Source organism: Monodelphis domestica, chromosome 1 (genome assembly GCF_027887165.1).
Source record: "Monodelphis domestica isolate mMonDom1 chromosome 1, mMonDom1.pri, whole genome shotgun sequence".
Lineage (NCBI taxonomy): Eukaryota > Metazoa > Chordata > Mammalia > Didelphimorphia > Didelphidae > Monodelphis > Monodelphis domestica.
In genome coordinates, this window is record NC_077227.1 from 637287819 (window position 1) to 637315718 (window position 27900).

The 27900-nt window shown below is 37.8% G+C and overlaps 1 protein-coding gene and 1 long non-coding RNA gene across 2 annotated transcripts in view; one reads left to right on the plus strand and one right to left on the minus strand.

Moving 5' to 3' along the window:
- LOC103102780 (uncharacterized) overlaps positions 1-26289 on the plus strand; it is a 37386-nt gene extending 11097 nt beyond the window's left edge. The window contains exons 2-8 of the mRNA XM_056813926.1: positions 4575-4688; positions 5734-5878; positions 6943-7056; positions 15631-15775; positions 19193-19341; positions 24584-24723; positions 25188-26289. Of these exons, the coding sequence (XP_056669904.1) occupies positions 4583-4688; positions 5734-5878; positions 6943-7056; positions 15631-15775; positions 19193-19341; positions 24584-24723; positions 25188-25402 (1014 nt within the window). The 5' untranslated portion in view covers positions 4575-4582 and the 3' untranslated portion in view covers positions 25403-26289. The remainder of the gene's footprint in view (positions 1-4574; positions 4689-5733; positions 5879-6942; positions 7057-15630; positions 15776-19192; positions 19342-24583; positions 24724-25187) is intronic.
- Positions 6612-11435, minus strand: LOC130456566 (uncharacterized). Its single transcript, XR_008915625.1, has 2 exons — positions 11035-11435; positions 6612-7042 (listed from the first exon to the last, which is right to left on the minus strand). It is a non-coding gene; the product is annotated as an uncharacterized LOC130456566 (long non-coding RNA).
- Positions 26290-27900: the final 1611 nt, after the last annotated feature.

Consider the following 27900-nt stretch of genomic DNA (forward strand, 5'->3'; position numbering starts at 1 on the left):
CCCTCAACCGCTGTAGTCAGGCAGTTGCTTTTCCTCGGTGTTTCTACTCCCACAGTTTGTCCTCTGCTTAAGGATAGTGTTTTTTCTCATAGATCCCTGCAGATTGTTCAGGGACATTACACCGCCACTAATGGAGAAGTCCATTACGTTCGATTATACCACAGTGTATTAGTCTCTGTGTACGATGTTCTCCTGGTTCTGCTCCTCTCGCTCTGCATCACTTCCTGGAGGTCATTCCAGTCTCCATGGAATTCCTCCACTTTGTTATTCCTTTTAGCACAATAATATTCCATCACCAACATATACCACAATTTGTTCAGCCATTCCCCAATTGATGGGCATCCCCTCATTTTCCAGTTTTTGGCCACCACAAAGAGCGCAGCTATGAATATTCTTGTACAAGTCTTTTTGTCCATTATCTCTTTGGGGTACAAACCCAGCAGTGCTATGGCTGGATCAAAGGGCAGACAGTCTTTTATCACCCTTTGGGCATAGTTCCAAATTGCCCTCCAGAATGGTTGGATCAGTTCACAACTCCACCAGCAATGAATTAATGTCCCTACTTTGCCACATCCCCTCCAGCATTCATTACTTTCCATAACTGTCATTTAACCAAGTATTTCTTAAAACTTCTTATTATAAATTGATCAGTACTTTGTAATTAGTACTGCTCTGGAAAATCTGGAGCATGTGATTACCCTGCCAACAAATGTCACATCCTGGTGCAAAAAGGGAAAGACCTTTCTCTAAAAAACGCTGTCTCTAAGCCTGTGCCAAAAGATAAATGAATCCTTCCTTTATGCTAAAAAAGAATGCTAACTACCTCAAGATGACCAAACTGTCCTCCCCTTTAAAAAGGAACATTACTTCAATGAACCACCTCTGGGAACCAAAGTGGGGTAAGAACTTCCTTAATGGGTAGAGGATAATAGCTAATGGTTCCCTAGTATCTTAAGGTTTGCAAAGTGCTTTACATACATTATCTCATAATACCCCCATGAGGTAAGTACTACAGGGATTCTAGAAATAATCTAGTTCAACCACTTCATTTAAAGATGAGTTGCAGAGGGGACTAACTGATTTGCCCAAGGCCACGGAGCGAGTACATTCCATCCATTACTCCATCCTGCTCTTACATGGTCCTAATGTGGCACACAGAACTATGCTAAGTCAAGCCATGTTGTTTTCTTGGTTTGGATTTGGATGAGGAAGGAGAAGCCATGGTTAGATTCTCATGATTCTGATTATTCCAGAGATTCTCAAGGATTTAAGCCCAGCCTGATTCCACGCTTTTCATACTATTGATATCACTATTGGGTAGACAACAAAGGAGAATAGTCTCTTATTCCAACTCAACCATTTCTTCCCCCATCACTGTCAAAAGGGAATATTTAGGGTCCAGATGACCACTGCTCTCTTCAGGTTCCTATGTGCAAATTAGCTAAAGTTAGCCCAGCATCAAATACTAACTGTCTACCTTTAGAAAAAGGGTTGACCAGGTCAAATTGCTTTCTATCTTTGAGAGGGGGGAGGTAAGAGAGAAAAGGTGACAATTTGGATATTATTTCAGAAAATGTATGTTGAACATTTTTATGTGTAATTGGGAGAATAAAATGTCTTTGAATAAAGAAAAAAAGAATAAAGATTGAGGAAAGATGCTCCTGGGTAAGGACATTTTCTTATAGTCACTTTTCCCAAATACTCTTGCCATGTTCTTTTCTTGGATTCCTAGACTTAAGACAGTTCATCACATAACCCCTGATATTACACTTTGTTTTCCAATACCCTTGCCTAATCAGTATAGAAAAGACACATCTTTTGGGATCTGGGTCTCTCTTAAGAATTAGATTATCAGGGGAGGGAAAGAACATGAATCATGTAACCATGGGAAAATATTCTAAATTAATTAATTAAATAAATAAACTTTAAAAATAAAAAAAAAAGAATTAGATTATCTCTTGCAGAAGTATAGGATTCATGTTCTCTAGTGAGAGGAGACAGTACCCAAGGTTCTATATTTCCTAAGTGCTTCATCCAAATGGTTTACACTAATGAGTCATAGATAGATAGATAGATAGATAGGCAGACAGGTAGATATAGATATTTGTGTGTCCTAAGGAGACCTCCATTCTAATCTGCAGAATCTTCATTGAAGTTTCAGAAATCCAAGGCCACCATTAATTTTCCCTTCTCCAAACTGGCATTTCTAGGTTTTTCCAAGTCTTTCTGGAGCAAAGGATGCTCAGAGAATGACAGAGGGAGGGAGTCTGAGGAAGGAGGAACCTATTCATACTCAGTGGAATTCTCAGAATCACGAGGAAGGGACTCACCTGCCAGCCAAAGTGAGAACACCGAAGAAAGACAGGGCTCCATTACCCCCACAGTGATGTTAGTCTTGGATTACCCAGATATGTTTCTATAAATCATTTACAGTTAGAGTTAAGGAAGAGGGCAGTCTGGGAAAATCTGTAATCACAAATTCTTTGGGCAAGACTTAGTTCTGAGAAACAAATGGGAACCAAGATCCAATTTCATCTCTCTGACTGATGCAGAATTTGTCCTGAGCAGAATTTGGAAGGCTGGTCCCTCACAGAAGGAGATGGAAACTTTGCTCAGCGAAGGAAGTTTGCGGAGTATTGAATCATTTATATAATAGGAAAAGGGATGTGCAAACTCTGGAAAATGAAAAGAGGTTATGCTTTGGAAGGTAGCTTTTGGAAGGTAGTGAAAAGGAAACTTCTGGGAGGAGCTGAAAGTTGTTTCCTCTCAGTAGATCTGACTTCCCACACCTTCTCTTTGGGGCCCCTGGATTTGACTGCCAACCATCTCCATCAGCATTGGTGCTGAGAAAGGCATAATGAATGAGGATGATCCTTGAAAAGTGATGAAAGGGCTTGACTTGTGTACCATTTGATATTACATACAAATTTACATTTAACTTTCACAAAGAGCTTTCTTCACAACAACCTGGTGGGAAGTGAGCTCAAGTATTATTATGCCTATTTTATGGATGAAGAAACAGAGGTCACTGTGGGAAACTGGCTTGCCCAGGATTATATAGTAAGTATCAAGGGCAAGGAGAGTTTAGGTAAGATATAATAGTATCTTATCCTCAGCAAGTCACTTAACCCTGTTTACCTCAATTTACTCTTCTGTAAAATGAGCCAGAGAAGGAAATGGCAAACTGCTCTAGTTTCTTTGCCAAGAAAACCCCAAATGGGGTCACAGAAAGTCAGACACAACTGAAACAACTGAACAAAATACCTACAAAAATGAAAAAGAATTTAAAATATTCTTGACATTCTCTCCAAGAAGTTTCACTATAGATATGTTTCATTTTGTGAAACAGAAGTGAGCCTGAAAACTTAAATTCTTATTTTAAATTCAGAAAAGCTTGTCATTTTCTCTACCGGCAGCAATGCAATGATCCAGAACAATTCTGAGGGACTTCTGAGAAAGAACACTATTCACATTCAGAGGAAGAACTGTGGGAGTAGAAACACAGAAGAAAAACAACTGCTTGACCATATGGGTTGATGGGGATATGATTGGGGATGTAGATCCTAAATAATCACCTTAGTGCAAATATTAATAATATGGAAATAGGTCTTGATCAATGATACATGTAATTGTGGAATTACATGTTGGTTTTGGGGGGGAGGAGGGGAGGGAAAGAACACATGAATCATATAACCATGGCAAAATCTTCTAAATTAATTAATTAAATAAAAATTTTCAATTCAATTAAAAAAAGAAAAGCTTGTCGTTTAAAAGAATATTACATTAAATCATTTAAGGAGGTTTTTTTTTTTTTGGTATTGAAAATCATTCTCTAATTGTCTTAGGTGGTAAGTTTGGGATTTCTGGTTAGAGTTTTCTTAATTCTGAATATAGGTATGTACCTAGGTGGTAAAGTGGATAGAGTACTAAGCTTAGAGTCAGAAAGAACTGAATTCAAATATGACCTCAAACTCTTACTAGCTGTACGACCCTGGGTGAGTTGTTTAAACTATCTGAGTCTTAGGTCCCTCAACTGTAAAATGGGAATAATAATAGCATCTACCTCAGGGATCAGATTAGGTACCATAATATAGTTAAATGAAATCTGGCCTTGAGCTCTCTTTAAAGCATGTGGCACACCACCTGGCATATAGTAGGGGCTTAATAAAGGCTTGTACTCTCCCCTCCTTCCCCCCTCATGTATATTAAATAGATTGGGAATCAGAGCTTACTTTTGACTTACTTCTCCCAACTGGAACCTTCTTCAAATGTGTACTTCCTGGACATTTAGACATCTTCTGTGGGGTATTGGTTTCAGGTGGATTTTGCCCAAAAAGACTAACTCTAAGCAAGACCTCTGCCACACTTAATGAAATTCTCCTGATGTCATAATCACAAAAGATCGTGATCTAATTAAGCATAAATGGCACTTGTCATTTTGAAAGATCATCAGAAGCCCTTTAGGAACAGCTCATCTGCCTCCTCCCATCAGCATAGAAAACTAATGAGCTTGGTGAAAGCAAAGCATGATCCCAATGACACTGATTCCATTTTCTTTTCTGACCTTTTTTCAGTCTTCAAAATGTCTACACATAACAAGGCCAAAATTTTCTTAATTTCTTTGAGTATGGCCACTTTTGTGGTTATGGTGGTGTTGAATGGTGGAGCAGGTTCTGGAGCATTCAAAGGTAAGGGCACAATTGGTGTCTGGTTTTTACCAAAAGTTTCCCTAGTTCTAGAACCCTGTTCAGCTGGGACCATGTCATAGTGGGTACATTTCTCTCAAAACTTGTTCAAGGCCATCAGTTCAAGGTAGTTTACCAGTGAGTTAGGACCTAAGGAAATATGTAACTAGAACTACAATCAGTGAATGAATAAAATGGCAAGAAGACAGATTTCATTTCAATATAAGAACAAAAATTATGCCTGGTACATACTAAATACATGTTTTCAATAAGAAAACAAGAAGATTTAGCCATCAAGAAAATGAATAGGAAGCCTCATGAAGTACTGGAAATATCCAAATAGAGAATATGTGGCTATGGTTAGGGATGATGTACAATGGCATAGGTGGGCTGGGGAAACTTTGGATTAAATGATTTCCAAAGTCTCTTCCCACTCTAGGCAACTGAATTCACTTATATTCTGGCTCTTTCATTCAATTACTTGAAAAAAAATCCTTGGCTACCAACTTCCTTTCTTAATGATTTCCTATCCGTACAAGGGGGAAGAGTGATCAGAATATCACACATAGGTAAATGTTGGGGAATAATAGAACTAGTAGAATTTCTTCTTGTGATTCTTGTGTGTATCTTCTCTTGTGGTTCTCAACATGATTGAGAGATCTAAGCCTCCAGTCCTACAAACTCCATTTGTTGACTCTCAAGTTACTTTGCACTCAAGCCTGGGGGACCAGCAGGGCTGGTTTGTCTAGTTCTAATTATTATTTAGCATGTAGTTCTGTTTTTTCCTGGGCATGGCTTGGTTAAAGCTGGACTTGCTTATCTGAATTAGTGTTATATAATCACATCTAGCTGCTTAGAGACTATCTATTAGGTCAGAGGCCAAATGTCTCATAACTGTGCTTTAGTAAGGGTCAGGAATTGATATTATGCTTTATTTATTATTTATTTCATACATAATTAAGATATAAAACCCCACAACTAGAGGGGGAAGAAGGAAATGTTGGGTCTTTTGTATAACAGCTATAATATTTGGCTATTGTAATGTCAGGTATATTCCAGAGAACTGTTGGAAACATCTCCAACAAGTACAACACCGACTTGACCCCAGCTGGCTGGACCTTTTTAATTTGGAATGTCATCTATTTGTGGCAGTTAGCATGGCTCGGATATGCCCTATCTGGAATCTGCAGAAGGTATTGTATTAGCAAAAGATCGTTATTTAGCCACCAAAGCCAGAGAGGACCCTCTTCCCCTATGGGATACCAAGATGATCTGGAGCAGACAAGTTACTTTGCCAGGACCTCTTTGGTTGCTGGTGCTAGTATTATGGTTATATTGTCAACGTTCCCCAAATCAGTGGTTCTCAAAATAGAGAAACTAATGTCTACATGGCCTAATAATGGGGCCAGGAAGAACAATTTAGGAGTTATTTAAGAGTATTAATCACTGAACTCTCACAATTTCCAGATAACTTATCTTTTATTTTTTGTATTGCTCATTATGAATGAAAGGACAGCAGAGGCCTCTCTTCTGTCTCTTCTCCCCCTAGTCCCTAAATCTCATTCCTGGTGGCCTGGTGCCATGGCAAGTTAACTAATCTTTGTGGTGGGCATCTAGTTTTTAAAGACAGCTCATCCGACAGGAGCCATTGGGTTTAACTAAGTGATAGTTTTATGTCTCATTTATCAGTGGATCTTAAAGGGAAGCCTGTGCTATAGGTGTAACAAAAGTTGTAGGGAACTAAAGCGTCTCATCACATGTCCAAGTCCCCAGACTCTCCCCTAGTAGAGTGCCATTCCTTGTGCTACTGAATAGAAAACACAAAATGTTTGAGAGCCACTTTTTGAGGAAGTGGTCACTCCACCCACTTGAATCTTTTCACACGTGTTTTACATGAAATAATTAAGCCACCACTGAAGGGACAGGTTGTTTGGGCGAGTTTCATCTTTATTACTAAGTCCAATAGGGAATCTGGGGATGAATTGTGAAAGTCAGGGTGTTTCCATCGGAGGTGGGGTCCTTCAGGGTGGTTTCATCAGAAACATAAATCTTGGGACGTGTTGCACAGAGGCAAAACATGTTTGTGTGTACTATACATGGCTTCCCGCCAGAGCACAGCAGATTTTATTAAGTCAAAATGGAATGTGTAGAAGTCACTGAACCTGCAATGTGCTAAGGGTGGGTGGGTTCACTGGATCCAATGAGAATTAACTATAAGCCTTGCTGAATGGACACCTTTTTTTGGGGGGGGGGCCAGGAATGAACTTGGATGGTTCTACGTGAAACCAGATGTCCTGCCAACTCCATTTTACTTGGTATGGATCCTGAATAATATCTTGAATGTCGGATGGCTCTTTCTGTGGGACAATGAGTAAGTAGCAGTGATATGAGAAACTGTTTCCAGGAGGGTACCTGGAGTCATAGAAATAAATCTGTCATAATCATAGAGCTCCATGTTTCTACATTCAATTAATTTGATTATAGATTTAGCGTTGGAAAGGATCTTAGCAGTCACCTAGTCTGAAGGCATCAAACTCTCTCCTGCAGGTTGTACATCCTGAATCAGATTAAAATGTAATTGGGAAATGTTTAAAAAAATAAATAAACACCATACAACCCAGATAATGTTAATTTGTGGCTTTCTAAGTCAATATATGCCTGCAGGGATCTATTTCTGTTTGAGTTTGATAACATTGGTCTAGTCCATCTTGTCTCCCTTCTCTCTCTCTCTCTCTCTCTCTCTCTCTCTCTCTCTCTCTCTCTCTCTCTCTCTATATATATATATATATATATATATATATATATATATATATATGGATGAGGAACCCAAGGTCCTGAAAAGTTTCAAGATCACAAAAATAGTAAGTGGCAGAACTTATTTATGAATCCAGGTACTGATACGAAATTCAATTCTATGGCCATTGCACCACTTTGAGATGGATCTGTGATCTCATTGGCACTTTAGGGATAAAAATCACAACCTTTCTCTCCTTCTGATATAGTTCCCAGGAAAGTTAAAGAAGAATCTGATTTAGTCCTTTTTTTTTTGTTCTTAATCTATCTGGGTTCAAGTGTAGCACATGGTGTATTCCTTTGTTCTAGCTGGGCGGGATCTTAGAGGTCTATCTATTTCAATCTCTTCATGGTACAGGTGAGGAAAATGAGATGGAGGAGGAAATTGTCACTTGCCCAAAGTCATACAAGTAAGTGGAGGAATCAACATTGAAACTCAAATCCTACTATTCCAAGATCAACATGCTAGAAGAAATTCAGCACATGAGTAAAGGAGAACTGTGTTCAGTGGTGTGTGATGAATGTTTAACAATTGACTCTCCAGGAAAAGAAAAATTGTCAGCATGACACATTTTAAGTTTACCATGTGTTATAACAACTTCTCCATCATTTTAAGTCCAAACCAGAAGCTTCAAACACAAGGCCAGAAGGCCATGTTCAGCCAACAACACTCTCGAGCCTGAATCAGATTAAAATGGCCTGGGAAATATTTAACAAACTTTTAATGTGATATATATTTAATACATAATAATATAAAATATATTAAGTGATGTATTTAACAAAATATTTAAGGTAGGATAAAGCATAGATAATAATATGTAGTTTGCTAAAGATCCCTGTGGCTGGAGAGATTCTTATGTATGGTTTAGTGGCCCCCTTAGATATCTGTATTTGAAAACTCTGGTCTAAACAGTGAAAAAACAAACAAACAATAAATCAAACCCTGATTTGTAGCATCTGCCAATTTCTGGGCATAAAAAGCTTACATGGAACATTTAAAAATTAGTTCTCCACAGTCATTAGAAGAAGCAGGGCCCAGCATACTTCTGATTGTTCTTATAGATATAGACCAATGCAAAGCTTGTTCCTATTATCTAATTAAAAAAAAAACAACTCTAGAGTCAAAGCATCTATTTCTTTAAAAATCTGTTTGTTTGTTTGTTTTTTAATTTTTTAAATGGAGTTTCTCTATCTTGGCCAGGCTGGAAGTGCAGGAGCTCCTCAGAGGCCCAGTGCCATTCTGATCAACATGGAATCTTTATCCTGTTCTTTTCCCTACCTGGGTCAGTTCATCCCTCCTGAGGCAGCCTGGGAGCCCAGAAGAGTTCCAAAGGGCTCACTACATTATTGTCAGACTTAATTTGGAATCCCAATCAGCTGACCCACAGCTGCTCAGAACTCCTAGGCTTAAAGACTCCACCAGTCTTGTTTCCAGGGCATTAGGTATCACAGGCGTGGGCCACCACACCCAGACATTTATTACATCTTTTGGGTGGTTGAATAACAACTTTGCATATGGTAAAAGTGCAACAGTCTACAGTTTCTGGAAGTCTGGGCTGATGATCAGAGATTTTAGAAACCAGACTGTAGAATGTGATAAATTTAATGACATAGAATTGGTAGGCCTGAGAGCTTATCTAGTTCAATTCTTTTTTTTTTTTAATTGAAAAACAAAAACAAAAATAAAAACAACCCTTATCTTCTTTCTGTCCTAGAGTCAATACTAAGTATCAGTTCCAAGGCAAAAGAATGGTAAAGACTAGACAATTGGGATTAACTGGCTTGCTCAGGGTCACATAGCCCAGAAGTATCTGAGGTCAAATTTGAACCCTATCTCCAGACGTGGCTCTCTATCCACTGAGCAACCTAGCTGCCCTCTGGTTCTTTCATTTGGCAGATGAAGAAATTGAATTCTAGAGAGGTTAAATGATTTGTTCAAGGTCACACAGGTAGCAGAGCCAAAATCTGTATTAATCTTTTGGAGAAGCATCCAAAAGTTTCATTTTTCTCTATCAACTCAATATTTACTTGTAATCAACAAACAATAAACAAAGTAGGCTTTTATATTCTATCTATCTTTTGGTAACTTGTGTGACTGAATATTTGGTCTTCTATAGAAATCATATGGGATGGACTGAAATGACCCTCTTGCTTTCACCATGTTTTTCATCTTAATATGTGTGGCAATGAATTACTGCCACTTCCTTTGGTAGCTGGACTGACATAAGATCCCCCCATATGCAATCTTTTTCCCAGCTGATGTACTGATGTGCATTATTACAATATGAGATCAAAAACTTAGAGCTCAAAGGGGCCATCAAGGCCATCTAGTCTAACTTCATCATATAGACAAGGGTGCAACATCAGAGAAGTTTAGGGATTTGCAGAAAGTGACACAGGTAGTAAGCAGAAAGAGTTCGATTTGAATCTAAATCCTATGATTCCAAATTCAGCCCTATGTGATTTAGTGATTTGGTTTAAATCTAAAGTTGTAAGATGGAATCCCAATCTATTAGTGCTACTCTTGACCTTTCAAAGGACTTGGCCTTGGGAGCCAACTCTGTGGAGGAGATTCTTTTTTATTTTTATTTTGTAAATTTCTGAATTTTTCTCTAATTTCTTTTTTTCTGTAATCCTTTTTTTCCCCTCCTGCCATAACCTTGAGGGAATGGTAAAACTCTTAATTAATCCCAGTGCATGTTTTTGTGATTGGTCACCTGGCTGGTGTTGAGCCAAGTCTTCCATGGTGCCTTTTCACCTACTTATTTATTTCCTATATAGAACATCCAGCTCCTCAGTCTGGAGGAAGCAATTACATATAGCTACTCACTCAGCTGGGATTGATGGAGACTGTAAGCATGACCACTCTCTTTGTTGGTCATACATATATTCCATGATGCCTTTTGTGTCTCTTCTCATCCATAGGTCATTGTTGATGGTATGCTGTGGTTTATATACATCCACCAAACATCTTTCCATTATCCTAGGGCAGTGGTTTTTAACCTTAATTTGTGTTACAGACCCCTTGGGCAGTCTGGGGAAGACTAGAGACTACTTAGAATTATGTTCATAAAATTCTCTCCCTTTCTCTCTCTTTCTCTGTCTCTCTCTGTGTCTCTACAGTCTGGTTTCTAAAATCTCTGATCATCAGCCCAGACTTCCAGAAACTGTAGACTGTTGCACTTTTACCATATGCAAAGTTGTTATTCTCCAATTAAAAGAGTTATATATTCAATTATATTGAAATAGTTAAAATAGTCACATATAAAATGCATATATACAATATAAATTATTATCTATGTAATATATACTATATCCACACATATACTATATATTATATAAACATTAAAATGTCTCTCCAATTGCATTGAAGTAGTACTCAATTATATTGAAATATGTATATATGCTTATGTATGTATACCTATGTGACATATATACACACAAATACACTACATATACAGACATACACAATACAATATATAAATATAAAAATATCTCTCTCTCTTTCTTTCCCAAGTTCAGAGACCTCTGGTTAAGAATTCTTTCCCAGGAATACCTGAAGTTTGATTCTTGAGATGGCTCAGAGATGGTACTGCATGATTCACAACTTTGTAGCCTCACTAGAGAAATACTGGTGTTAAAGAGATAGATTTTGGCAGCTGCAAACCTCTTAGGCTGACTGAAAGCATGATCTTCCAAATGTGATATGATCCTGCCCCATCTCCTCTTTCAATTCCAACTTGGGTCTATACCATTGTCCATCTATAGCTCCTGTACAAGATATAAGATTTGGCTACTTCTCCAGCTGTGGATCTGATCACCTCTGGTTTGATGTGGGATTGAATGCTCTTTTTTTCTTAGTCTTTAAGACAGCAGTATTTATCCTGTAGGCATCAGTCACCCCTTGGCAGCAGTGAACAAGATGGCCTATCAAGTCAGGTGGATAGAGGTATTAGAATACAGGCTAGGTTGTTGTTGCTAGGAGATAGAATGTTTCAGGTTAGCAACAGGGGGGAATTGGGGTCATATATTCTAGGACAGTTTCTATAGAAAACCTGGCCACAAGTCCATGTTCTTGGATTACATGATAAGGGAGAAGCATGAGTCTTCCTCTTAAGGAGGTTAGATTTAATGGAAGAAACTAAACAAACAAATAATCAAATAAACTATCGGCTCCCAATTACTTCTTTCAAAAGATTCCTGGTCCCAGTTCATTTTGTTGTCACAAATGCCATCTTTCAAACTGTATTGTAAAGTCTTGTCTGGTATAGTCAGGAAATAAGAGTTCTGGCAGATATATCACCTGTTTATTTAAATGTTTAAAAGCTTATACATATATGTATATGTATGCACATACACATATGCATGTATATATCTATACACACACAGGAACATTCTATATTTTTATCAGTGTGGCCTGGTGAATAGTCCCTGGGCTTCAGAGTTAGGGAGATGAAGGTGTAAGTTTCACTTCTGAAACCTCCTGATATGTGTCCCAAGGTAGGCCACTTAACCTCTTAGTGCCCCCAATCAACTCTGAGTTGGAAAGTTGCAGAGAATTTGCTGAACTTTATGGGTAGAGAGGAATGTCCCCACTAGGAACTCCCTACTCCATTGAAATTTCATACCCAGTCTCACACACACACGTATATGAATATATATGTATGTGTGTATACATATATATTTACCAGCATATATGCATATATATGCGCATGCAAAAATCATTCCCCCAATACATAAATCTTTATGCTCATAGGTGCTTCTATGTATAGGTGTGTCTAAATGATATGGAAACTTTCTCCAAAGGGCAACTAGGTGGTGTAGTGGTTACAACATCAGACCTAATGTCAGGAAGACTCATCTTCCTCAGTTCAAATCTGGTCTCAGACACTTACTAGCTGTGTGACCCTGGTCAAGTCACTTAACTATTTGCCTCAGTTTCCTTATCTGTAAAATGGATTGGAGAAGAAAATGGCAAACCACTCTAGTATCTTTGTTAAGAAAACCCCAAATGGGATTATTAAAAAGTCAGACATGACTGAAATGACTCAACAATAATAACAACTTTCCTCAATAATGCAGCTAATAATCCATTATGCATCTTAGAATTAGTTTAGCTTCCTGCAAAGCTCAACTCGAGTTACCTCTTGCATGAGGCATTTCCTGATTCTCTCAGCAGCTAGTCTCTTTCCTTCCCCCATCTCTTCCTATGTATTTACTTTGTATATAGCTCTGTGTTAATATTTGTACAAGTGTTTATACCAGTAAAGGAAGCTCCTTGAGAACAGGAACTGGTTTTTTTTCTTTGTATTTTCAATGTCTGATACTGTGTCTGGAAAATAATGTCAATGCTTAATTGCTTAATGAATGCTTGTTGATTTAGGCAACTAGATTGTATAGTAGATAGAGCACTGGGTCTGGCATCAGAAAGTTTTCGGTTCAAATCCAGCCTCAGAGATTTACTCCCTGTGTGACTTTTGGCAAGTCACTTAACCTCTAGGACTGCCTCAATTTCCTCAAGTGAAAAATGGAGATAATAATAGTATCAATTTGTAGGGTTTTTGTGACGATCAAATGAGATATTTGTAAGGCAGAGAGAGAAGTGCCTGACATACAGTAGACTCTCTTTAAATGTTAATTATCATCAATGATTTATTAATTTATTGCCTTTTCTTCATGATTGCCCATACCTTTCTATCATGATCATTTTGTGTCTATATGCATATATACACACAAATATACACATAATATTACATCATAGATAGAGAGCAGATCTCAGATAATCAGGAAAACCTAGGTCCCACTAGCTATGATTCCATGGCATATCTCAACTTCTCCTTGTCCTAAACAATTTTCTAAGTCAAATTAGTAATTTACAGCATTGGAGGGAGTTTACATACCTCCCTTATCCTGATGAAATCGCAGGGACTAATCAAAGATATGTGTGTATGTCAATCAGTCTTTAGTCAATCAATTAGCATTTATTAATTGCCAACTATGTGCTAGGCATTGTGCTAAGTGCTGGGGATACAAAAATTAAAAAGCAAAAGATAGTCCCTTCTTTTAATGAGCTCACAGTCTAATGAGAAAACATGAAAACAATTAATACAAACTATCTACAGGACAAATTGGAGATAATCTCAAAGAGAAGGCAGTGGAATTAGGAGTGTCTTATAGAAGATGACATTTTAGATATGTACACCCATACCATAGATTAATAGGTTTAGAGCTGGAAGGGATCTTAAAGGTCATTTAGTCCAACCCTTTAATTTTACAGATGAGGAAACTGAGGAAAAGAGAGGATAAATAACTTTGTCCAAGGTCATACAAGTAGCAAGTAGTGGAGGTGGGATTTCATTGTAGCCCTTTTGATTATCAGTCCAGAGCTCTTCCCACTACATAAGCTTGCCTTTCTAAGGGCATGGTCCAACAGTTTGGACACCTGGATTCCAGGCCATTTTTTTTTTTTACTAAATAGCTTTATGGCCTTGGGTAATTTACTTCATCTTTCTGGGGCTTATCTGTTAAAAGAAGAAGTTAGACAAGACAATCTTCCATGGTCTCCGGTCTCCTTTCACACCAACAATCTATGATTACTAATTTTCAAAGAATGAGAATATTATAAGATATACTTCACCCTAAAATTATATTGAAAACAACTTAATTGTTGATGATTCAGAAGGATCTTGCAATTCCTCTGGGGCATCATTAGGATCATTATTATGACTGCAGAAGTGCCAAAGTGCAGGTTAACAGAAGGCAGGATAAACTGGTTTTCCCAGTATTGAGCCCCCAGGCCTCTCATCCTGAGAGTATGTGCCTAATAGTTAAACTACTTTTACTCAAACCAGAATTTAGAAATTAGTCAAAAGAACTAAATCTCAAGGAGCCGGCTTGGTAAAAGAGAATTCTTTTTGGAATTTGAGGATCTGGGTTTGAAACCTGACTTTGCTAGTAACGATTTGCATGACCATGGATAAATCATTTTACCTCTTCAGGCCTCAGTTTCCTCATCTTCAAAATGAGGGGGCTAAATTAAATGATCCTAAAGGATCCTTTCAGATAAGTTTATGACCTTAAATATGGTAATGCCATTTAAGGAGATAGCCCCGCCCAGGCATCTCCTTATTTCCCACATTTGGACTTCCCGGAACATCCCCATACTGCCCCCTTTCTGCATAATTTCTCCTCTTCTCTGTATTTTCAGCTTCCTTTTGCATGTTGTCTTTTCCACCATTAGACTGTAAGCTCCTCAAGGGCAGGGTCTATCTTTCCTTTTGTATTTTCATGCCCAGTATTTAGCACAATTCTTAGCACATAGTAGGGGCTTAGTAAAGGTTTTTTTTTTTTTATGGCATCAGACACTTCTTAGCATTGGGGCAAGTCACTTAATCCCTATTGCCTAGCCCCTGCCTCTCTTCTGCCTTGGAACCAATACACAGTATTGATACTGAGGTGAAAGGTAAGAGTTAAAAAAAAAAGTTTATTGACTCTTAAAAAACCCCAACCTACCTCCTAAACCTCCATTATATTTTTTGATTGTACTCATCTGCATCATCAAAAACATCTGTGATTTTTCTGCCCCACCAACCCAATAGACTTCCTTGACAGCTTGCTCTCCCTTGCACTGATTTTTTTGCTGACTTGTAAAGGGAGATTTTCCTTCCTCATCTGCAGTATTTGTGCCAAGGGGTTGGTGGGAAACCTTACCCCAGAGATGACAAATTTTTCATTGTCTGGTATCATCAGAAGAAGACGTTTCTATAAACAAGACTCCAGACTCCAGCTTCCTTTGAGCTTTGCATGAGAATCAGAGTGCTGGTTTTGGAATCCAAATCTGGATTTGAATCCTCAGGGAAAATATCTCACCTCACTTCCAGGGTGTCCGAAAGGCTGATCTCTAAGATTCTTCCAGCTCCAACATTCTGTTATTCTATGATCATTAAGGGCATGAGTACATATGCACACACACACACACACATCTCAACCCTAGAAACTGAATTGCCAGAGCAATGGGTTCTGGTTGGCTCTTGGAATGGCAGCATAGACCTTTTGGGTTGATCTGAAGAGCGCCAGGTGATTAATCTATGGAACAAGTGGCTAGGGCATTGGGCAGGTACAGTGCATCTCACGACCTCTTTCTCCTCCTCAGATGTCTCAGCCCTGCCCTGCTTGTCCTCACAATGCTCACAGGTTCCAATTATATGATTCTCTTCTTGGCTTGTCGAGGTCTCTATTCCCATAGAACTTGGCTCCAGAGTCACCACAGGATGGACCTATGGCTCTTCTGCATTCTGGTAGGCCAACCTGGAGAACAGGGTCAAGCCTGGGAATGTTTTTATCTGGGTTGGGCAGAGGAGAGACACAGGGAGCAGAGATGCTCTGCACAGGGGGCAGCCTGCCCATGCGTGTGCTTCTGTTGAGAGAGAGGGCACTTTGGCCTCTGCCTCCATGGAAGTGGCTCTCCCCCCTGGGCACCATAGCAACAGGACCCTGGCAGGGTTGGCTGTACTGCCTGGCAGCATTGTAAGCTGGCAGGAGATTCTAAGGCAAGAAAGGAGACTTGGGGAGAGGAGACAGTAGAGAGGAAATACCATTCCCTCCACCCTCCATGGAGGCAACTAGAGTTGAGGACAGTCCAGAAGACCTGATTTCAAGTCATACCTCAGACCGTTCTTAGCTCTGGTATCCTGGGTAAGTCATTTAGCTTTTCAGCCTGTTTTCTCTTCTATAAAATGGATCTTTCAATAGCACCCATATCTCAGGGTGGTTGTGAGGGTTATATATGGAAATAGAGAATTGCCCATGTTGCCTTTCTCTGTCTTGGCTCTCTCTACACCATTAGGCATCAATAGGACTTTAATGATAAGCTAGAGAAAGGATTGATTCCCTTTCTCTTGTTTCCAACCCATAGAGTTTTTATCATGCCCACCCAAAACCACACAAATGCTAGAGTATTCCATCCTGGGCTCAGAAACCCAAGACCAGGCCATGCTATGAACAATCCCAGGCTCTAAACTCTAGGTCTATGGTGTCAGTGACTATTAATAGAGATGCCACTTATATTCCAGAGGACTTCTCCAAAAGCAAGGATTGGCCAGAAGTTGGGAGATGAGGGTAAAGGTTAAAGTCACAAGAGGGTCATTTGAAGGAGAAAGAATGGGAATTATTGGAATATGGAATATGGGCATTGGAAAAGGAAAGAGTGTTGCAAATTCCATGGTTATAACAAACCATCTCTTATGAAAGAGATGAAAACTGCCTGAAACATAGTAGGCTTGGCATAGCCAGGCTTAGTAGGGATTTAAATATCAATTGAATTAGATTGAATTGAACATATAAACTGTGCTCTTGATATTATCACTCAATTGATTAATCAATAAACCTTTATAAAGTGCCTACTGGGAAAACTGAAATAGAAATGAAATAGCTCCTGCCCTCAAGGTGCTTACTGAAATGGCAGTTTTGTTTATTGAAATGGCAGCAGGTGCAATTCAATTAAATTAAAGGCATTTATTATCCACAGAACGTCTCAAACTGTCCTTTGCCAGCCCTGAACAATGCCCAACACACAAAACCAATGCTTCAGGGCCCCCAAAGTTCTCCACCCTTTTCCAAATTATCATCTGATGCAACATGGACTGTTTTAATGATTCCATTGTGCTCTTTGGGAAAGAGGTTGGAAGCCTCCTTCTTCTTATAAGCCATCTTTTTCACATGCCCAAGATCTGATACATTCTAAGGGAGCGAGCCTGGATAAAGGAGAAAAAACCCTGAACTTGGAGATGGAAAAGTGAATTTCAATGAATGACTAACTACATGATCTGGCAAGTCATTTTTCCTCTCTCACTCCTAATTTCCTTGACTATAAAATGAGGATATAGTTTATGGCATAGATCTTTGGGATGGTAGAGGAGGGAGCTTATAGGGAGAAATTTAGGCTATGTTAAAACAAAAGATATTAAAAAAGATATTTTAAAATAAAAAAATAAGTTGTTTAGTCTAAGGTACAAATACATGTGAGCTTTAAAAATAATTTTTTAAAAAATCTTTGAATTAAAAAATATTTTTCTAAATCCTTTTTTAAAATACTTGAGGTATTAGGCAGATGTAGTGTGGTAGTTAATAGAGAAGCAAGGACACTTGGGTTCTGACACATATTGGTTGTGTGATGCTGGCCAAATCACTTTCAATTTTCAAGGTCCTACAGACAACTCTGACTCTTAAGTCATAGGTAGCAATCTCCAGTGGTGGAGGAAGTTTCCTCACCTGGAGTTCTTTACAACAGTGAAATCACAAGTCTGGCAAATAATGACATCAACCACTCATACTAATAACTTTTGTCAAAAATCTCTCAGGCTGGAGGGTTTGTGCCTGGGCATTTTTTTAAGTTTTAGCTTTCTTTTATTTTAATAAGAAATTTACACATAAATTTTCCAAAGTTATATGATTCATGTTGTCTCCTTCTTTTCTTCCCTCCCTATTCCTGGAATTGTTAAGCAATTCAAACTGGGCTGTACCTATATTATTGTGTAAAACATTTCCATATTATTCATTTTTGTAAGTGATTAATATTATAAAACCAAAACCCCCAAACATATACCCAAATAAACAGTGACAGTGATCATATGTTTTCATCTGCATTTTTACTCCAATAGTTCTTTCTCTGGAGGTGGATAGCATTCTCTAAGTCCCCCAGAATTGTCCTGGATCATGGTATTGCTGTTAGTAGAAAAGTCTATCACATTTGATTGTCCCACAATATTCCAGTTACGGCATATACTGTTCTTCTGGTTCTGCTTATTTCACTCTGCATCAGTTCATAAAAGTCTTTGCAGCAATTTCTGAAATCATCCTATTCATCATTCCATATAGCACCAGCATATACCACAATTTATTTAGCCATTTCCCAATTGAGGGACATCTCTTAAGTTTCCAGTTCTTTGCCACCACAAAAAAGCATAGCTATAAATATTTTTAACAAGAGGTCCTTTCCCATTTCTTATCTCCTTGGGATACAGACCTAATAGTGGTATCACTGGGTCAAAATGTGTGCATTCTTTTATAGCCATTTGGGCATAATTCCAAATTTCCCTCCAGAATGGTCAAATCAGTTCACAACTCCACCAGCCACACATTAGTGCCCCAATTTTGCCACATCCCCTCCAACATTCATTATTTTCCTTTATCATCATATTGGTGGTACCTCAGAGTTGTTTTAATTTTCACTTCTCTAATCAGGAGGGATTTTGGGGGGATTTTTATTTAATTAATTAATTTAGAATACTTTTCCATGGTTACAATATTCATGTTCTTTCCCTGCCCTCCCTCAAACCCCCTCCTGTAGCCGATGTGTTATTCCTCTGGGTTTTACATGTGTCATTTAATCAGGAGGGACTTTGAACATTTTTTCATATGATTATTGATAGCTTTGACTTCTTCATCTGCCTATTCATATCCTTTGGCCCTTTATTGATTAGAGAATGACTTGTATTCTTGTAAATTTGAGTTTAATTTTTTATATATTTGAGAAATTAGACCTTTATCAGAGTAATTTGATATAAATTTTTTTCGCAGTTTGTTGTTTCCCTTCTAATCTTGATTACATTGGTTTATAAAACCTCTTTAATTTAATATAATCAAAGTTATTTATTTTACATCTTGAATTGTTCTCTATTAGGCCTGGGTTTTTAAAAATCGCATTATCGTTCTAGGTGCAGAATGGAATTTCGCTTTATGCTACATGGACCACAGTGGCAATACTATTGAACTTTGCAGTTGTATTGATATATACTGTAGGGGTGGCCAACCAAACTTCCACTACTGTGGCTCTGTCTATTCTTCTTCTTCTACTGGTACTTTGGTGAGTAATTCATCCCTCATAGACCAGGTAAGGCACTGGATTTCCATTCAACATCAGTCAATTCAAGTCAACTCATCTTGACCCAATTCAATACAACTCAATGCAAACATTATTAAAGGGCTACTGCTTGTAGAACACTGATTTTATTGTTCAGTCATTCAGTCTTTTCTGACTCTTTGTGACTCCATTTTGAGTTTTCTTGGCAAAGATAGTAGAGTTGCTTGCTATTTTCTTATCCAGATCATTTTATAGATGAGGAAACTGAGGCAAGCAGGGTTAAGTGACTTGTCCAAGGTCACACAGTGAGGAAATTTATAAATCTGGATTTGAACTCAGTTCTGACACTGAATATCTACATTCTGCATTCTCCTGGAATTAACATTCCAGCAGAGGGACAACATAAACACAATCACAATATCAGATAATGCACTAAAATATTAATAATGTCTTGCATTTGTATGGCATTTTAAGGATTACAAAGTATTTTCATTGCAACTCTCTGAGATAGATAATATAAGAATTACTCTTCCTATTATACAGATGAGAAAACAGAAGCTCCCAGAAGGGAATTCATATAACTAAAGAGCTAGCAAGCATCCGAGCCAAGATTTGAATCCAGGGCTCCAGATCCCTTAGTAAGTTTTAGGTCTGTTGTTAAGGGAAAATTTTCTAACAATCAGAATTTATCCATAAGCAGGAGGGGCTGCTTCAGGAAGCTGGATGGCTACTTGCCATGTATGGCAGGCAGCATGTTGTAGAGGAGATATTTTTCCAGGTATGGGTTAAGCTATAAATGTTTATCGAGATGCCTTCCATCTCTAAAATTGTATGGTCTTAGGATTTGCAAATCCCTAAATTCTTACTATTATATCAGGTTTATTGTGAAAATATATAAGAGAGCATCAAAAATGAGTGCTCTGTGAAGTGCAAGCTGGGAAAGGTTGTTAATATTGGGAAGGAATCAGGGAAAAGTTTCCTGGATTTAAATTATGTTTGGATTGAACTTTAAAAAGGGGGTATAAATTCAATAGACATTTCACTAGATTTATAGTTATTTTCTAAACCAATCACAATATTTTTGTGATCTTTTTAGCTAATCAGCAGCAGAGTTCATTCAGAGAGAGTTCATCCTTAGAAGTCAGCTTCTTATAGGCAGAATTTTAAGTCTTCATAATTAAAATATATATATTTATATATCAGGTATTATAGACTAAAACTTATACTACATATTCTGAAGATCTGAAGATCAAGAAGGAATATGAATGAATCCTGTGGAACCATGAAAGATCTAGAGATCTAGCTAGAGTTAATACTGACTTGTTTACCAAATTCCAGATTCTAGACCAAATCTAATTCTAGACCAAAAAACTCCACCAAATTCTAGAACTAGAAGGGAAGGAATGGAGGGAATCAATATTTATTAAGTGCTTACTATCTTATAGAGACTGAGCTAAGTATTTTGTAAATATCTCATTTCGAGAAAGACACTCAAATTGCAAAGTACTGGGATTATTTCTTATATAGATCTCTCTGCTTAAATCTCAGAAGGCTAATTCATTTTTGGAAAATTTAAAACATATATATTTATGTCACACATGCTTTTCTTTTTTTTTCCTATCAGTTTCTTTGTGGAAATTTTAAAGCTCTTTTCGTCCACCCCTCTCATTTTACAGATGAGGAAGTTGAAGCCCAGTGACTAGGGATTTGCTCAAGGTCACACAGTTACTTAATGACAGGTCCTCAGGAAACCTAGAACCCAGGCATCCTTCCCCCTAGTCACTTCCCTCTACCAGACTGATTTTTATGAAGCTTGAAATTGGAAAATTTAGGATAATTAAAGGTGAACTTATATAGTGGACATCAAACAAAGAAACGGATATGGCTCTGGGATAGTAAAACAATGATCATGGACTGAAGTTGTATAAATAGGTTCAAGAAGAGGTTGGATGAATTTCTAACAGGTTGCTAGTAATACCTTGAGGTGTTTTAGGAATAAAACCTTAAGTTTTAAGATTATCTCCATGAAAAAGAGCCAGGACCCTCCTCTAAATTTGTTCTTTTGTGCCTCTGTTGAACTAGTTGTCTTTTAGGTCTCTTCCAGCTATAAATTTAGGATTTCTATGAATGATATTGGTCCCATTGTTCAGACTTAGTACTGAAAAAGAAAAACCCAAATCTTCTTTACTGGACTCTTCCAACCAGTCATTTTGTTGCTCCTCTGTTTCAAAGTTGCTGAAATTTGAGGTTCTTCCTAGATGTCCCTACCAAAAATAAAGTCTTCTCGCTCTATCAATCAAGCAATTGGCAGGCATTTATCAAGTGCCTACTATGTCTCAGGCTCTTTTATTTGTTATCTTCCTTCATGAGGATTTCAGTCATAGTATGAATTTCAGATTATTCTTTCTTATTTCATGTTCTCTCCCTCCATCTCCTCCAGTAAGAAGGTGACCCATATTTCATTTATATGGGACACCAGAATTTAGAGTGGGATAGGGTCTTATCCCTTTCCTTAGAAGGAAATTTCATTTCAAAATTCCTTGTCTAGATATAAATGAAATCAAGTAGAATCAGAAATAGATCTATCTAGTTCTACAATATGACTATAATTAACTTGTACCCTCCATTCAGCTCCATTTTTGTTCAAAGTAGGTTTTTCATTCTCAAATATAAAAAAGTCCAGCCTCTGCCTAACTGGGTTAAATCAATCAGGAATGCCAATGGGAAGAAAGGGGAGAAGACTGAAGTAGAAGGTAGAAATTCCAGGTTTTTCTTTTTCTGCTCTTTTAAAAAAAATGTTTTGTTGATGGATTTTGTTTTTTGAGGTGTCATGTAAAATTCTTAATTTTAGTCACTTTTCATAATCTCTCTCCTCCCTTATTAGCTAAGGGAAAAACAGGTGATTCAATGAATATTATCTTACTCCTTCAACTGAGAGGAAAGAAGTTTTATTATTAGTCCTTCGGACCAATATTAGTCACTATATTTTATCTGAATTCTGAGATAAATCTGAGATAAAGACCCCAAAGCCTGGTCATGCCATGCCCCCTGTCCTCCCAGACCAAGTGCCACATGCATGCTCCCACCCCTTAACCCACACGGGGGGAGGGAGAAAGCTATTTCTCATTGGGCTGTTGGGTGGGTGAAATGAGGAATGTCCTCAGCAAATGTAGGGAGGGGAGGGGAGTGGCCCCAGCACTCTGCTCCCCTCCAGCTCTGCCTCCTTATCCTCTGTGCGCTCCCATTGGGCTGCTGAGCAGAAGGGTGGGAGATGTGAAAAAATGTTGTCAGGTGTGGTGGAGAGGGGGAGGGGAGCAGCTCTGTCTGAGTCCCTCTGCCTTTCTAGTAATAAACTGGGGGGGGGGGGGAAGGAGCATAGTGCATGTGTCCACAGAGAGCTCTCTGCATTTCATCTTTGGTACCTGTGCCATAGGTTCACCATCACTGGTCTAGGTCCTGGTGGATCAGGTCCAACTGGGATAATTTTCTCTCTCCAGCTCATTATGCTGCCACCTACCTGAAAATCTCAAAATATAGCTTGGGAATAGCTCTTATCTATGTTTCCTCAAATGTTGATCATAGATAGGGTCTTAAGCTTCTGTGCAAACATTCAAGTAAATAAATTCATGTCATGTAAGGAAGTCTTTATTTCAATTCACAGAAAATGCAGAAGATGCAAAGGACTCATAAGAACTAATAAGTAGAGATAAAAAACATACAAAGTATCCAAATAGTCCTTAAACTCCCCATAAGACAATCATTCATGTTAAGTTGAATAAGCATCTTCCTTCCCGTTGTACCTTCCCTGTTTGGATCTCTCACTGTTATAGCAAATTTCAAGTTCCTTGCTTTCTCAAGCCATAAATCCCCATTACTGCTTTTCCAGCTATGAAGGTGAGCTCCAGGATGGGGAAGTTGAAAAGTGTGATGCCATAGAATCTTCTTTTTCTAAGAGGTCATACTGCTCAGAAAATACCATTCTTCCCCTAGAATTGTAGTTCTTAATCTTTTATGTCTCAGGCCCCTTTGGCAGTCTGGGGAAGCCTCTAGATCTTTTCTCAGAATAATGTTTTTTAAATGCATAACACAAAATACATAAAAAGGAAATCAACAATGTTGAAATATCTATCTATCTATCTATCTATCTATCTATCTATCTATCTATCTATCTATCTAGATATCTATCATTTCATCAACCCTCAGTTAAGGAATTCTGCTCTATAAGATCTGATCCTAGAATTCTTTTTTTTTAAACCCTTACCTTCTGTCTTGGAGTCAATACTGTGTATTAGCTCCAAGGCAGAAGAGTGGTAAGGGCTAGGCAATGGGGGTCAAGTGACTTGCCCAGGGTCACACAGCTGGGAAGTGTCTGAGGCCAGATTTGAACCTAGGACCTCCCATCTCTAGGCCTGGCTCTCAATCCACCGAGCCACCCAGCTGCCCCCTAGAATCCTTAATCATAGTCACCCTAAAGAAAACCCCCAAGGTAGTAACCATTACCAGTTACTGTGGAAAGATGCCAATTCTATACTTCCCATTCAGAATTCAGGTCTTTCTGTTGAATAGTGGATTGTTCTATGAACAGGTGAAAAACAAAAAGGTTTTTTTAAAAAGAGCCTTCTAATTTTTTTTTACTTGATAACACTGATGTTTGGCATTGAAAGCCCTTCATAACTCAGACCTCTCCTATTTTTCCAGACTTCTTTCACCTCAGCCTCTAAAATATACTCTTGGATCCATTGAAACTGGCCTCCTGGTTGTTCTACAAACAAGTCATTCTGGCTCTTGGCTTCTGGGCATTCTCTCGGCCCAAGGGACTGAAATACTCTCTTCTGCACTTTGAATACTACCTTCCCTGTTTTCCTTTAAGCCTCAACTAAAATCCTGCCTTCTACAAGACACCTTGCCCATTCTCTCTTAATTTCAGTGCCTTCTCCCTGTTATTTATTTCCTATTTATCCTGCATATATTTTCTTTTTTATATATGTTTTTGCTTCTTGTCTCTTCCATTAGATTATAATTTCCTTGAGGGTAGGGAATTCCTTTTGTCTGTCTGTATGTCTGTCTGTCTGTCTGTCTGTCTCTTTTGCATCCCTAGGATTGTCTGGAATATCATAGGGGCTTAATAAATATTTATTGATTAATCGATTTTCTTTATGGGATGGTCAAAAAGCTCCAGAAAGTCAATTTGGAGAACTAGAAAGGTATTTATTTCTTAAGTACTGTCATTGCTTCTCTCCTTTAGGTTTTACCTAGAAAACTTCCTCCTGGATAAGCATGTCCGTTACATCCTCACTGTGTACCCGGTGGTCATGGTTGCATTGTCTGGCAATATTGCTCAGCACTATAATACAACTGCTCCTAGTGGAAACAACGTCTTTGCAGGTAAATGAGTCTTTTTTAGCCATCCCAATATCTGCTGTACTCTATCACGTTCCCATGAACCACTTCAACGAGAGGAAAGCTCTTATTTACTTTGACTTTCAATGCAAAAAGGACATATGTGGGATAGGAGAAAAAACTGACTTCGGAATCAGATCTGACTATTTTGAATCAAAGTGAGGCTTTTGGTTCACGTTAGGTCCTCAAATTCTGTAAACAAAACAAAATAAAAACAAAATGGGGGACTATCTGATACCTCAGGTTGATACCAGCTTTATTCAGCTCATTTCTGACCTTTACTTCCAATTCTTTTCCGTGGAAGGTTTCAGAAACACGAGGGTGCACCCTTAGCCTTTGTCGCTGCTATTTTTTCTGGCTATCAGGGATCATCACTTTCTTTTCTACAAATCTCGACAGCAAGGTCTCTCCTTTCTGCCCCTGATTTCATTCTTATGTCTCTCTTTTAGTTGTCCTGATGATTGTGACAAGTGTGATGTTTTTGGTTCGGCTTGGCTTAGTTACCTACAGGCACCGTTACCAGCCACTTCCAATGAGTGAGTCGCTGTTCACAGGGGCAGGAAGAAGAGGAAGGAACCTCAAAGATGTTGAAGATGATCTCAGGAAAGGAAGTTACAGAACTCAGGAGATGGAGGAAGAACACCTTGCTATGAGGTCATTCTGATTGTGGAGAAGACACTAAGGATGATTGCCTTAAAGCCACAGGAAAAGGAAATATGAATGAATGAAATCAATTTATTCAACCTTTACTATGCATTAACTACTATGCTAAGCATTGGGCATACAAATACAGAAGAGAGACTTATCTTTGTCCTCATATAACTTTTAAGGTGAAAACAAAGCATACAAAAGAGTAGTGGCCAGGGAAGAATGTTTTAGCCTAAGAAATTGAAGAAATGACATACAAAGCCATAGAGAGGAATCAAATGACATACTCTTTAAAAATCAATTTTATTTTTCAATAAACAGGCTCTTTTCTATTTCCCCAATTAAAAAAAAGAAAACTTTTGTGCCAAATATACATTGTCAGGCAAAATAAACTCCCAAATTATCCACATTAAAAATGTAGGTTTCTTTCTGCATCTTGAATCTATCACATCTTTATTTTTTTAATTTTGCCATGGTTATGTGATTTGTGCTCTTTCCCTCCCCTCCTTCCCATCCCTCCCCCATATTTGACGCTCAGTTCCACTGGATTTTACATGTATCACATCTTTGTCAGTAGGTGGGTAACACAACTCCATATTAGACCTTTGGAATCATGGCTATTTATTGCATTGATCAGTCTATAATTTTTTTCAAAGTTGTTTGTGTTTATGATGTTATTGTAAAACATATTTTCTTAGTTTTGCTTACTTTTTTCTGTCATGTTATATAAATCTTCCCAGATTTTTTGAAAACCATCCTTTTTGTCATTTTTATAGCACAATAGTATTTTTATTGCATTCATATGTGATAATTTATAAAGCTATTTCCCAATATATAAGTACTCCTTCAGTTTTTAGTTCTTTGATAGTCCCAAAAGGGCTGCTATAAACATATATTTTTTTACATATGGGCTCTTTTCTTCTTTCTTTGATCTCTACGAGGTCTAAGCCCAGTTGAAATATTATTGAGTCAAAGGATATACTCAGTTTAGTGACTTACTGAGCATATTTCCTAATTGCTTTCAATAATGGCTATACTAATTCATAGCTCCACTAATAGTGAATTAATGTGTCAGTTTCCTGCAGCATCTCCAGCATTTTTCATTTTCAGTTTTTGTCAACTTTGTCAATCTCATAGATGTTTGAGATAAAACTTTAGTGTTGCTTTAATTTATATTTCTCTAATTATTAATCATTTGGAGAACTTTTATATGGCTATTGGTAGTTTTGATTTCTTATTTTGAGAACTGCCTATTAATATATTTTGACCATTTATTGACTGGGGAATGGCCCTTCTTTTAAATTTCATTCGATTCCTTGAAAGTGAGTCCTTTATCAGAGAAACTTATTGAAAAAACTTTTCCTCTCTGTTATCTATTTCCCTTATAATTTTTGCTGCATTCATTTCATTTGTGCAAAAACTTAAAAACATTTTATGTAGTCAACATTGCCTATTTTATCCTCTCTGATCTTCTTTATCACTTATTTGGTCATGAACATATATCTGAAAAGAGATTTCTTCTTTGTTTCTCTAATTTGCTTCTAATGTAATTTTTCATATCTAAGTCATATATTTGTTTATAACTAATTTTACAACATGGTACAAGGTGTTGGTCCAAACCTAATTTCTGCCAGACTGATTTCCACTTTTCCCTAAGTAGATTTTGTGTAAGAGTGAGTCTTTACTATAGTAGTTGTGGACCTAGGGTTTATTAAGAGCTAGTCTATAAGGTCCATTTGTTTTTGTGTATTGCGTACTTTATCTATCATTGATCAATATTTTTATTTTTAACCATTATAAAATCATTTAAAAGATAAATGGCTATATATATATATATATATATATATATATTTAGATCCCCAGGAGTTTTCCACATCCTTTTGCTTTTTCCCTCCCAGAAGGCCAATCCATATGACAAAGAATTTGCCAAATTGTGTTGATGGCTACTACTTTGTGGTATAGTTTGAAATCTGGTTCTGTTTTTCTCCTTTCTCTTCTCCTCTTTTTTATTCCCTAGAGATTTTTGACCTTTTGTCTGACATGCCCTTTTCATAATCAATGATCATTACAGTTCCCAGAGAAAGAAATGGGGAAATAGGGAGTGGGAGAATAGTATTGCAAGAATATGTCTGAATTGAAACTAGAAAAGGGAGTCAAACTATAACTCAATCTACTGAAGAGGAGCTAAATATGCAATTGGTTCTATTCTCCTGCAGTTCCCAAGGTCCTTCCAGAGTGTATAAATTCTTATCACTTGTGATCACTGAGAGAGAAATTGTTTTGGTCACAGCAGCTTATGAAGATTATCTGAGGTATGGCAGGATTTATGGTCTGCATCAGGAGAGGGAATGACCACACTGATAATATCATAGCTCCTGGTAAATACCGACATAACTTATTACCTAAAAGTACTTTGGGTTCTGGAAGGACTCTGGCTCAGTTCCTCAGGTGCCATAGAGCATACAAGTGATACTCCCCCAAATACTTCTGAGTTTACCTTGCAGGCCATCAACT